This window comes from Microcebus murinus, chromosome 20 (genome assembly GCF_040939455.1).
Source record: "Microcebus murinus isolate Inina chromosome 20, M.murinus_Inina_mat1.0, whole genome shotgun sequence".
Lineage (NCBI taxonomy): Eukaryota > Metazoa > Chordata > Mammalia > Primates > Cheirogaleidae > Microcebus > Microcebus murinus.
This window is the reverse complement of record NC_134123.1, coordinates 19,097,309-19,110,757: the sequence shown is the minus strand read 5'-3', so window position 1 is coordinate 19,110,757 and position 13,449 is coordinate 19,097,309. Positions and strand designations below refer to the sequence as shown.

Below are 13,449 nucleotides of genomic sequence, written 5' to 3'. Positions count from 1 at the left end.
AAGTATGCCTCAATGGGCCTGACGCTGCTTTGAGGGGGTGTGGTAATTAAGGTAATGTATGGCACACCAAGCGAACAGCTGCCTCCTCCACAGACGTGGAAGGAGGAAGATAATCAGCTACCCAGCTCTGATGCAGCTGGGCCTCCTATCAACAGTCTGAGTCCCCCTGGCTCTGTCTGAGGCACAAGACACAGAAGCAAGATTAGTCTTTCGCCAACCCCATCAAAGCACCCAAGCTTGGGAGAAGCCCAAACTGTACTCTCCATCCACAGCCCTGACTTTCTCACCCTGCTTCCCCAATCCCGGATCCCAGCCCGCGCCCTTCCCTGCCAGCTCACCAATGCAAGGGTGGGGCTGCAGGTACACTCACCTGCCTGCAGATCATCCTGACCTGCTTCCGACTCATTTAGCCAAGGGTTCTGACATTCTTATTTTGGGGCCACACCTGCTCCTTAGTTTCACCCTTAAGGAGGCCAAAAAAACACCTTGTGAAAGGTAAACATCAAAACTTCCACATCTTCCAACAGAAACCTCTGACTGTGCAAGCTAAGACATGCCCATATACTCCTCAGGAAAGTTTGAGCACCTCAGACTCACTGGAGAAGCACTTTATGTCATCATCCACCCCAGGGTCCCAGTGAGACCCCAGAGTGCCTGCCTTCTGCCCTGACAGCTCTAGAGGCAAAATGTCTTTGCTGAGTCAGTACAACCAAGAAAACACTCAAAACACCAACGTCCTGACTTTAATCACCCTGCCATCTCCCTTCCGTAATTCAACCCCAAATGTACTGAACATGTCTAGTAAAACACAGAAGATACAAGCACTTGAGAGAAAAGGTAGTTTTTTTTGTTTGTTTGTTTTTGAGACAGAGTCTCGCTTTCTTGCCTAGGCTAGAGTGAGTGCCGTGGCGTCAGCCTAGCTCACAGCAACCTCAAACTCCTGGGCTCGGGCAATCCTGCTGCCTCAGCCTCCCGAGTTGCTGGGACTACAGGCACGAGCCACCATGCCCGGCTAATTTTTTATATATATATATATTAGTTGGCCAATTAATTTCTTTCTATTTTTATAGTAGAGACGGGGTCTCGCTCAGGCTGGTTTTGAACTCCTGACCTTGAGCAATCCGCCCGCCTCGGCCTCCCAGAGTGCTAGGATTACAAGCATGAGCCATCGTGCCCGGCCAAAGGTAGTTTTGATTATAATTTACTTCACTCTGATATATAAACATTCATTAAAGAACAAAAAGAATTTGTTTTTGAGACAGGGTCTGGCTTTGTTGCCCTGGCTAGAGTACAGTGACATCATCATAGCTTATTACAACATCAAACTCCTGGGCTCAAGCGATCCCCCTGCCTCAACCTCGTGAGTAGCTGGGACTATAGGAGTAGAGTGTACCACTACATCCGGATAATTTTTTCTATTTTTAGTAGAGACAAGGTCTCACTCTTGCTCAGACTGGTCTCGAACTCCTGATCTCAAGCTATCCTCCTCCTCAGCCTCCCAGAGTGCTAGGATTACAGGTGTGAGCCACCATACCCAGCCCATAAAATAATTTTAAATGTCTAGATACTTCTTTTTTTCAGGTAGAAAAAAAATATCCTTTCCCAATAATAAGAATACCTAATATTTATGTATCCCTTTTTCATGTCAGGCACTAGTCCAAACACTTTGTAGGAATTAACTCATTTAATTCTCATAACCATCCTATATATGAATTAGGTACTAATATACTTCCATTTACAGTGGGAAAACTGAGCCACAGAGTGGTTAAGTCACTTATTCCAGGTAACCCAGCTGCCAGGATGCAAATGCAGGCACTGTGGCTCCAGAGTCCATGGTCTGTTCCACAAGCTGACCAGAGCCCTCGACCTCTGCTTCCCAACACAACCAAATGTGAGCCTAACTGATACACTGACACTGAGCCCTGACATACAGAAAAGGGAACACCAGCCTGGCCAAGAGCAAGACCCCGTCTCTACAAAAATTAGAAAAATTAGCCATGTGTGGTGGTGCACACCTGTAGTCCCAGCTACTAAGGAGGCTGAGGCAGGAGGATCACCTGAGCCCAGGTATTTGAGGTTGCTGTGAGCTAGGCTGATGCCACGGCACTCTAGCCCAGGCAACAGAGTGAAAGTCTGTCTTAAAAAAAAAAAAAAAGAAGACTGGTTCTAGAACCACAGTTGCCCATCATGTTGAGGAAAAGCACAGCAAAATGCAGGAACGACCTCATCCCAAAGCCCAAGTGCGTGATGCCCAAGTGAGCACTGCACTCACCCTGAGGGAATGGTGATAAAAAGATGTGGTCCCAAGGAGCTCACAACCCAATAAGGACACAGCTGGGTAAACATGAAGGAGTCACACAGGCAAGGTGGCAAATGTCATCACAGAGATATGGTCAGAGATGAAGGGGTCAGGCAAGGTTAAAGGTAGCGTCAAGGAGGAAGGGCCCGTGCCGGTGCATGGCACGTGTGGAGAGAAGCGGCAGCGGAAGATGAGGCTGAGCAGGAGGAGCCTGTGTCCTTGGGCACAGGAGCCAGAGGCCCAGGGCAAGCAGGCACAGCGCACATAGAGTGGGGAGCAGAGGCCTGAGGTGGCGGGATCAATCAGGAGGCCAGGAGCACAGCCAGTGGACAGGCAATGACAGCTCGGATGGAGACAGGCAGACAGATTAAAGAGACGTTTGGGGAGTGGCAGAACCGAGAGGGAGGCTGTGAGATTACTCTGAGGAGTCCCACTTGGGGGCCGGGGTGGACAGTGGCTGTCAGTAGAGATAGGGAATGCATGAGGACCTGGTTTTTGCAGGAAAATAACCTCAGTTTGGGGCAAGCAGGTTCACTGTCTGCTGGACCTTAAGCAAAGAACTGAGGTTCCTTGAGGAGGCATGGCCTGCTCAAGGGCAGAGTGGAATCAGCGGAGTGACTTGGATACTCCCACCTGAAGGGCCCACTATCTCCCCTTTCACTGCTCTCTCAAGGTTTGGCAAAGCACAGCCACCACTCATACGCCACATGAGTCTTCTGAGTCCCTCAAGGAAGGTGAGTCCTGCCTCTATGCCCCTCCCCCAGGCTCCCCTCCAAAAAAAAAAAAAAGGCCATCGCCAGGCCATTTTATTAATACAAGCATTCTTTTTCTTTTTTTAAAGACAGGGTCTTGCACTATCACCCAGGCTGGAGAGCACAGTTGCAATCACAGCTCACTGAAGCCTCAAACTCCTAGGCTCAAGCAATCCTCCCACTTCGGCCTCCCAAATTGCTAGGATTACAGGCATGAGCCACTGTGCTTGGCAAAAAGCATTTTTGAAACAAATTATCAGCAACACTCTGAAGGCACACCACCAGCACAGTCATCCACTACTCTCAAGATACCAAGTCCAGGCCGGGCGTGGTGGCTCACGCCTGTAATCCTAGCACTTTGGGAGGCCGAGGCGGGCGGATTGCTCAAGGTCAGGAGTTCGAAACCAGCCTGAGCGAGACCCCGTCTCTACCAAAAATAGAAATAAATTAATTGACCAACTAAAAATATATATACAAAAAAAAATTAGCCGGGTATGGTGGCGCATGCCTGTAGTCCCAGCTACTCGGGAGGCTGAGGCAGTAGGATCGCTGAGCCCCGGAGATTGAGGTTGCTGTGAGCCAGGCTGACGCCACGGCACTCACTCTAGCCTGGACAACAAAGTGAGACTCTGTCTCAAAAAAAAAAAAAAAAAAAAAAAGATACCAAGTCCATCCTAGCACTCTGGGAGGTCGAGGCAGGTGGATTGCCCGAGGTCAGGAGTTCGAAACAAGCCTGAGCAAGAGCGAGACCCCGTCTCTACTATAAACAGAAACAAATTAATTGACCAACTAATATATATAGAAAAAATTAGCCAGCCATGGTGGTACATGCCTGTAGTCCCAGCTACTTGGGAGGCTAAGGCAGAAGGATTGCTTGAGCCCAGGAGTTTGAGGTTGCTGTTAGCTAGGCTGACACCATGGCACTCACTCTAGCCTGGGCAACAAAACGAGACTGTCTCAAAAAAAAAAAAAAAAAAAAGATACCAAGTCCAGCTGAATTACCTCCTAGAGGGCTTGTCATGCCATCCTATCCTCGCCATCTCTCTGGTCTAAGCTACTCCCACACTCTTCTGGACCCCTGAGACAGTCTGAGACAGTCTCTCTTTTTTTTTTTTGAGAAAGTCTCTTAACTGGCCTCCTTGCATTTGCTCCTGCCCTTCCTACCTGTGCTCTGCAAGCCAATATGGGCAGGTGACACCACTGCTTAAACCCCTCAGCAGCTCTCCATAACACCCAGGGCAACCCACAGTCCTCGCCGGGCCCTGCTGGCAAGCTGGAGCAGCCTCACTGGCCTGCATCCACTTCCTCAGCACCTAGCTCTTTTCTACTTCCTTCCCAATTGCTTCTCACTCTGCCTAGAACCTTCTTCGTTTCTCCCGAACCGTCCTTCCCTCAACCATTCTTCCCCTACCCTTGTCACCCTACCACTCCTGACCTGATTCTTCCTTATCCTTCAGATCACAGTCTGAATGTCACTTCTTCAGGAAGACCTAAGGCTAGCACACTCTCATGGCACCCTGTGCTATCCCTTCATGGCACTGACCAAAATGCAAAGGGACCACCACAGGGTTATCTATTAATTATCTGTCTCTCCATAGGGACAGGAACTGTGTCTGTGTACTCTGTGCTGGGCTCAGGGCCTGACACATAGTAGGTACACAATAAATCAACAGGGCTGTCATGGTTATACTGAAATGAGATATTGTCTATAAAGCATCTGGCACAGACACAGCCTGGAACACAGGGACATTTGGTCACCAGTGGCTACAACAGAAGCAAAGTGCCTAGGTGGCAAGAAAGATTCTCTGCCACTCAAGGCTGTGGTAGTGCCAAAGAACAGTTCTCCATGGAGAAAAGAGGTGCTTCGAGACAGTTTTCCAGAAGCTTGGTAGCACGGGGAACCATCGCATAGCCGCTAATGCTGTTCCCAATCAGCCCTGCCCAGGGAAGACAGACCTCTAAGGAGACAAGACCTTCACTGACAAGAGTTTCCCTGCAATACGGAAAGTCACCCCAAAGGGCTAACCCCTGGGCTCCCTTGGCCCAGGATCAAAGCTGATCCTTTTCATTCTAGAGGCCTCTTCTAGGATGAGAGAGGGTTGCCTTCCATTGCTTAGAAAGAATGCTGAAGCAGCAGCCTGACACCTGACCCCATCCAGCAATCCAGGCTGGCTCCCAGGACCTGAGGAGGGATGACTCCCTAGCACATTACTCCCACACCCAGCCGGAGGGCTCAGTGCATCCCGCGGGTCTCAGTTCTTACGCTTGCCTGGGGCTCCTCGCTAGCATCTGGTCACTCAGTGGCTCCTGCTCAGAGAGGTCTAAGCACCACCTCCCCATCTTCCCTCCGTGCCATGCAGAGTCCATACGCCTGGTTCCAGGTGACCTGCAGACAAGAGCACAAAGGGCTCTTGCCATCCACTGGGGACCAGACTACCTAAAATGAAAGAGACTGGAAAGGATGGGCTGCCTTCTAAACCCAGTGCAGACCCGCATCCCTGAGGGAGGCGTGTGTTCTCCATGCACTCAGTGGTGACTGTTCCTATGCCTTGCTGTCCAGCCACTGCTGGTCCCCATTTCTCTTAACAGCCCAGTAAGTCACTCTGTGGTTATGGTGACTCCAACAGTGCAACAAGCAGGAGGGGCTATCCACAACGACATCTTCAACACCCTTGTGAGACAAAACATGAGGAGAGTGTGTGTATGCTGGAGAGGAGGTACTTAAGGTGGCTGTGACAGACATTCAGGCAGTCAGAGCTGCCACTCTCTCAATGAAAAAGAAACCCACCTCGTATCTGAGTCACAGTACAAAAAATGTGTGTGTGTAAATATATTAATATATACATATATATATATAAGAACCCACTTCATAAACAATTTCTTCAATGCACAAAAGAAAAAAACAAAAGCAATTGAAAAACCAAGGCCTATGTTCATTCTTCCATCTTGAATTTTCTTCTTTGGAGGCCAAGAGGGCAGCTACCAACATACTAAACACTGTGATAGGGAGCCCACGAATCACAAGAAACAAATACAGCAGGCAAGAAAGAAGAATGACAAAAATAAATGTAAATCTGAGCTGAGACTGTAAGACATGCACAACTGCTCTTATGTACATGTTAATACAGATATATCAACTCACTTTTCACCAACACAACACAGTCCAGACTGCTAGATGCCTACTCAAGGCCAGGAGGACCGTATCACATTATAACAGGCATGGCAAGACCCATGTCCTTGCAAAGAAGCCAAATCAAGTGCATAGCCGTCTGGCTGTCCAAGGCTATGCAGTGGTAGTCCAGGATGGCCCACTCCCTGCTGTCCAGCTCTAGTGGGTTTGTGAGGACAGGAAAAGGAAGAAGCTCAGTATTCTCCCTACTGCCCTGTCCTGGGAACCCTCAGCCACTTAGCTCCTATTAGCCAGGCTCTGGCCCAGTTTTGTAAGGGAAGGCTGAAGCCAGCCAGGCTAACAATCCACGTCCACACCTATAGTTAGTGGCCATAGCACTGACTGTATTAAAACATCAACACCCCTCATAAATAGTACCAGAAGCAAAAACAAGCATTTTGTACAGAGATATCTGTAAGCACTGGACAAAACAGCAAACTCCTCCAAACACAAACATGCAGTAGGTAGGGAAGGTTGGTCAAGTGTCCATACAAAATGGTTCCACGCAGACCTACAGATGACAACCAAACACAGGAAGCAAGAGTGCGTACGCCATCTACGTGTGCACACACTTATCTCAGGGAGGGTGTGAATGCTCACAAAGATGCTTTGAGTAAATGGGGATAAACACAACACTGACTGCAGACAGCTGAACCCCCACCTGATGTCCAGCAAGCCTGGGGATATACCAACCCTCAAACACCTCATCCAAAATTAATACCAAAGTCTCATAATCTGGACCCAGACTAGGCCACCGCCACCACTCCCCTCGCACCAACCACACATCCAAACCATCCAATTAGCTTTTGTCTCAACCAAGGGCCTCTTGGAAATCAGAAGCAACTGACAGAAAGGCTTTAGCTGCTATCATCCTCCCCATCAAAATACATACAAGTACCTTTGGGTGTGTTTATGAATGATGATGCTTTCAGTTTTGGAGAATATATGTTCATCACCAAAAAATGTAAAAGAGTGGCCCGGGCGCGGTGGCTCACGCCTGTAATCTTAGCACTCTGGGAGGCCGAGGCGGGCGGATTGCTCGAGGTCAGGAGTTCGAAACCAGCCTGAGCAAGAGCGAGATCCTGTCTCTATTATAAACAGAAAGAAATTAATTGCCCAACTAACATATATAGAAAAAATTAGCCGGGCATGGTGGCACATGCCTGTAGTCCCAGCTACTCAGGAGGCTGAGGCAGTAGGATTGCTTGAGCCCAGGAGTTTGAGGTTGCTGTGAGCTAGGCTGACGGCATGGCACTCACTCTAGCCTGGGCAACAAAGCAAGACTCTATCTCAAAAAAAAAAAAAAAAAAAAAGTAAAAAAGTGATCCCAGGCTGGGTGCAGTGGCTCATGCCTGTAATCCTAGCACTCTGGGAGGCTGAGGCGGGAGGATCACTCAAGGTCAGGAGTTCGAAACAAGCCTGAGCAAGAGTGAGACCCCATCTCTACTAAAAATAGAAAGAAATTAATTGGCCAACTAAAATACATAGAAAAAATTAGCCGGGCATGGTGGCGCATACCTGTAGTCCCAGCTACTCAGGAGGCTGAGGCAGAAGGATTGCTTGAGCCTAGGAGTTTGAGGTTGCTGTGAGCTAGGCTGACGCCACAGCACTCTAGCCTGCACAACAGAGTAAGACTCTGTCTCAAAAAAAAAACAAAAAAAAAAAACGTGATCCCAGAAAGTGGAGAAAGCACAAAGGTGGATTCTGACCTTGCAAACCCAGCACTGGGATGAACAATGGCAGGCCCACCATCACTCCTGAGAGGGGGACTCTCTCCTCAGCCCCCACATCTGCCCTGGGCTGGATCTGCCCAGACATTCGGCCAACCCTCTATCCTGGGAAAGTCAGAGGTACCCATCCTTCCCAGGGAGAAGCCCTATCTAAATGCAATCTGACTCCTACTTTCCACCTTAAGGATAATCAGGGAGATGATCAGATATGGCAGGAAGGAAAACCCTGAGGAGCTGGCAGGTGGAGTGACACGAAGACAAGTCAACACCACTGAATGCTTAGGCCCCTTTGTCTTGCCAAAAAGAGATGCACCAGTGAGGATAATGGATTTTCTTATAATTTTACATTAGCAACATCAAAACACATTATCAGGAGCTGGCCTCAGACCAGCCCAGGGGGGCTAAAAGGCCTCATTTTTTTTAAAATAAGAAAATGGTCTTATTCCTAATTTTTAGTTTCCATATAGTTTAAAAATACACTTTTACTCTGATAATGCAGTTCTGAAACTAGCAAAGCAGTTGAACTATCACCCATAAATACAGGTGGGGAGATAATTAACATCTACTCATGTTTCTCTAGATAAACTATTCTTTTAATGTCATTTTTAAAAAACAATTGCAAAGGCCGGGCGCGGTGGCTCACGCCTGTAATCCTAGCTCTCTGGGAGGCCGAGGCGGGAGGATTGCTCAAGGTCAGGAGTTCGAAACCAACCTGAGCAAGAGTGAGACCCCGTCTCTACTATAAATAAAAAGAAATTAATTGGCCAACTAAGATATATATAGAAAAAATTAGCCGGGCATGGTGGCACATGCCTGTAGTCCCAGCTACTCGGGAGGCTGAGGCAGGAGGATCGCTTGAGCCTAAGAGTTTGAGGTTGCTGTGAGCTAGGCTGATGCCATGGCACTCGCTCTAGCCTGGGCAACAAAGCGAGACTCTGTCTCAAAAAAAAAATTTAAAAAAAAAAAAAAAACAATTGCAAACAGACTACATACTATTTATGGACAAGAGACTAATTATGTGATTCTCTTTAAATACTAACTGTATAATAAACATCATATTATGAACATTTACATGATTCCCATCAAAATGATCATATCCTAAAGCATATTCCTTTTATTTATTTTTATTTTTTCAGACAGAGTCTTGCTGTTGCCCCAGCTAGAGTGCAGTAGCACAATCATGGCTCACTGCAACCTCAAACTCCCGGGCTCAGGCTATCTTCCTGCCTCAGCCTCCCGAGTAGCTGGGATTATAGACACACGCCACCACCCCCAGCTAATTTTTTTCTATTTTTTGGTAGAGACAAGGTCTTCCTATTGCTCAGACTGGTCTCTAATTCCTGACCTCAAGCAATCCTCCCTCCTTAGCTTCCCAGGGTGCTAGGATTACAGGTGTGAGCCATCTCACCTGACCAACATATTCCTTTCAAAGGACAGATTTATCAATAAAATATTACATATCTTTTAATACTCTGGTACAATACTTCTTCATTTACTGCAGGAAAATTAATTGTAGGCCTAGTCATCAGCTGAATAAAGGATCCTTTTCTATTAGTATTGAAAGACAAATGTGACAGTTTCTTGATGCAGGGGCATTTACTTTTGTTTATTGTGTTTTAATTTCATTTTTATTTTAAAAACAGATAACATTCACAAGAAAGAAAATTCAAAAGCTTTGAAAGTTAAAATTTTTCCTTCTCAGTCTTGTCTCTAGCCACCCATCCCTTCCAAGAAATAGGCAATGGTACAAGTTTTTCTGAAGATGTCCTATACATGTATAAGTATATATAAATGTTTGTTTTCTCTTTTTTTTTTGCACATTTGGTAGCATATTACGTATGATTCTATACCTTATATTTTTCACTTACTAATATATCCTAACAATTACTCCAAAGAGGTACCTAAAGAGCCCCCATATTCTTTTATGGCTGCATAATTTTCTTTTGTAAAGATTAACAAAAATTTGTTTAACCAATGTTCACAGCTGCTTAAACTACCATCCAAAAACAGACTATAGTAGTTAGTTTTATATATTAAGCCCATAAAAGTCTCTTTTCTCCACTACTGAAGCAGTGCAAAAGTTCAAAGAATACATTTAAAGCAAGGAAATATTAAGAATCAGTTTACCCTTGATAGGAAATTATTTTTCCTTGTTCACTAAGAGGCATAGTTATAGACTCTGTAGACACATCTACTGAGCCAAGACCAGAAGCTTATATAATAAACAGCACAGCCACAAGCTATGCAAAGAAGTCAAACATGACGCACACCTTCTCATTAATAACGAAAGACCAGTTTTCACTTAGATCAAAGCAAAAAAAAAAAAAAAAAAGAAATTTATACCCCTGACAATTAGTTGAATCCTAAGCAAGGCTAGATTCTACTAGATTCTAAGTATTTGAAATTAGTCTACAAGAGAAAAATCTGTGATTGATATTAAACGTAGATTGGAAAATATATATACGGTTTCGGTGTTACTCCCTCTTTGGAGAAAGCCAGTTGCCTTCTGTGTCATAGGCACAAAGAGCAGAGGGCTAGGGCAAAAACACAAGGACTCTGCCTGCCACCATGATGGTGTCAAGACAACTTGCACCATGTCACTTCTGCCATTCAAGGGACCAATGGACTTAGGATCATCTTCTGGAACCTGTGGGCTCATGGTGGAACCTTCCTTCTTCTCAACTGTACCCAGCCCAGCACTGGGTATGAACTGCTGGGCAGAAAACAGCTGAAAGTGTGCCAGGCTGGCAGAGGAGGACCATCAGTAGGGCCCAGGCCAGTCCATTAATCTGAGGCTGCTGTCATCCCAAGTCTTACACATATCCTCCCATTTATTAAGAAATTGTCTTAACCATGGTTCCACGTGGAAGGCAACTTAAAGACTTTGATCTTTAACATGGTGAGGTAATAGGAGCCAGGGTTGGCAGTAGTCTTCCTCCCAGGACATGCTGAGTCCCAGGCTGGTCAGCAAAGGCCAATAAGAGCAAGGGCAACTGAGGCGTATCCCCACTGGGAGCAAGCTCAGGTCACCTGGTTTTGACTGCAAACAGTTCAAATTCCATGACTGACAATGACTCGCCAATTACTTTTTGGAATGGAAGCCCATGCCATCCCAGCCCAAAGGCCACCTTTCAGGATCCTCCACTCAATGGCTTAGCTTGAGGTAGGTGGCCAGCAAACAAAGTCCTCCCCAGCCTTTCAGCTGCCACTATGACTCTCATCACAGACTGGATCAGGAGAGGAGAACAAATGTTCTCTTAAACAGTGACTCACCAGGAAGTCTGTTCATGTTGACACCTTGAGCTGAGAGTCCTATTCCCATATACCTTCAAAAAAGCACACACAAAAAATTTTTGGTTAGCAAATGATTATACATCTTCCTTCTCAAATATTTCTTAGTGAGAGATGGAAAAATGAGAAAAGCAATGAATGTAGAGACTCTTTTAACATACTAGTGATTCTCAGAGAACCTTTACATTTTGGTTTTCTAATAAAACACATCTTAATAATGCCTTATGCAGCTGGAGACACAGAGACTAGTATGTGTATGTAACCATGAACCACTGGCATCAGTTTTGGAGGAAAGTATCATGAAATCATGGCTTCCAGTCCCTTGGCTTTCTGGCCCTAGCTAAGACAGCAGAATCTTTTCCTAGCAAGTGCCTAAAGTAGCTCAATCCTAAGTAGTTGGCACAGCGATGAATGCAAGGTCAAACCCACAGGGATAAGCCACTATACAGCCAGGACATGGAAAAAGTACAGTCAGGCTGGACCTGTATAAGATCATTACCCTCCCCCCCACATTCACACTGGCCTCCCAGACCATGCCAAGACCATGGGGGTTGGTGATGCACAAGGCCTCTGAGACTCCCCAGTCCCCCCATCCAGGTTCCTAAGCAACTAAGCTGCCACATCAAGGTGGGGCCCGTGCTGCAGCAAGTCTGTCAAATATGTCTTAGTGACACTCATGAGAAGGCAAGCCAGAAAAAGAAATGAACTTTTTCTTTCACTAAATCAGGGGTCCTGGCCGGGCGCAGAGGCTCACGCCTGTAATCCTAGCTCTCTGGGAGGCCGAGGCGCCAGATTGCCCGAGGTCAGGAGTTTGAAACCAGCCTGAGCAAGAGCAAGACCCCGTCTCTACTATAAATAGAAAGAAATTAATTGGCCAACTAATATATATAGAAAAAATGAGCCGGGCATGGTGGCACATGCCTGTAGTCCCAGCTACTCAGGAGGCTGAGGCAGTAGGATTGCTTGAGCCCAGGAGTTTGAGGTTGCTGTGGCTAGGCTGATGCCACAGCACTCACTCTAGCCTGGGCAACAAAACGAGACTCTGTCTCAAAAAAAATAAAAATAAATAAACCAGGGGTCCCCAACCTATGGTGAGTTGTATAATTATTTCATTATATATTACAATGTAATAATAATAGAAATAAAGCGCACAATAAATGCATTGCGTTTGATTCATCCTGAAACCATCCCCACACTCCACGGTCCATGGAAAAGTTGTCTTCCATAAAAACGGTCCCTGGTGCCAAAAGATTGGGGACTGCTGGTCTAAATGTTTGTAGCATATAAAGAAATAGGTATTGGCCGGGCGCTGTGGCTCACGCCTGTAATCCTAGCTCTTGGGAGGCCGAGGCGGGCGGATTGCTCAAGGTCAGGAGTTCGAAACCAGCCTGAGCAAGAGCGAGACCCCGTCTCTACTATAAATAGAAAGAAATTAATTGGCCAACTGATATATATAGAAAAAATTAGCCGGGCATGGTGGCGCATGCCTGTAGTCCCAGCTACCCGGGAGGCTGAGGCAGAAGGATCACTCGAGCCCAGGAGTTTGAGGTTGCTGTGAGCTAGGCTGACGCCACGGCACTCACTCTAGCCTGGGCAACAAAGCGAGACTCTGTCTCAAAAAAAAAAAAAAAAAAAAAAAAAAAGAAATAGGTATTTCTCCAAGAACTTAGAAATAACAAAAGCAAGTCATTGCCTTCTAAGAGTAAAATACTAGAAATTCACAATGCCTGATGTTAACCATATATGAACGTCAACAGGTAGCTGAAGTGCTCAGAATACTCAAACTACCAACCAAGAAGGCTGAGATATAACCTATGGTTGCATAATAATGTGAATACCCTTAAGGCCACTGAACTGTATACTTGAAAATGGTTAAAATGGTAAATCTGATGTTATGCATATTTTACCACAATAAGAGAATTTTTTTTTAAAAAAAGCAATTACATGGGGTTGCCTTAATTTCCCCATTTCCAAATACATCTATACATCTATATTCTGATTGTCTCCTACATTAATTCTGCAAGGAGCCTTACAGCCTATATTTCCCCATCTTGGACTATTTCCTCCCTCCTTGGCATGCTCTGTACACCCAGGTACCTGTTACCTAACTCCCAGGGTCCCCATGCCATAGTGCCCCTGCCCCTGCTAGTCCCTAACCTGCATCAGATGCCCCTTTGCCTTTCTCTGGCTGGCTGCACCACTGGATTT

The 13,449-nt window shown here is 46.2% G+C and overlaps 1 protein-coding gene across 2 annotated transcripts in view; it reads right to left on the bottom strand.

Moving 5' to 3' along the window:
- The window catches only part of RANBP10 (RAN binding protein 10), a 64,770-nt gene that overhangs the window by 30,582 nt on the left and 20,739 nt on the right, over positions 1-13,449 (bottom strand). For both annotated transcript variants that reach the window (XM_012742546.3, XM_075995705.1), the window contains exon 3: positions 11,224-11,276. In XM_012742546.3, the coding sequence (XP_012598000.2) occupies positions 11,224-11,276 (53 nt within the window). The remainder of the gene's footprint in view (positions 1-11,223; positions 11,277-13,449) is intronic.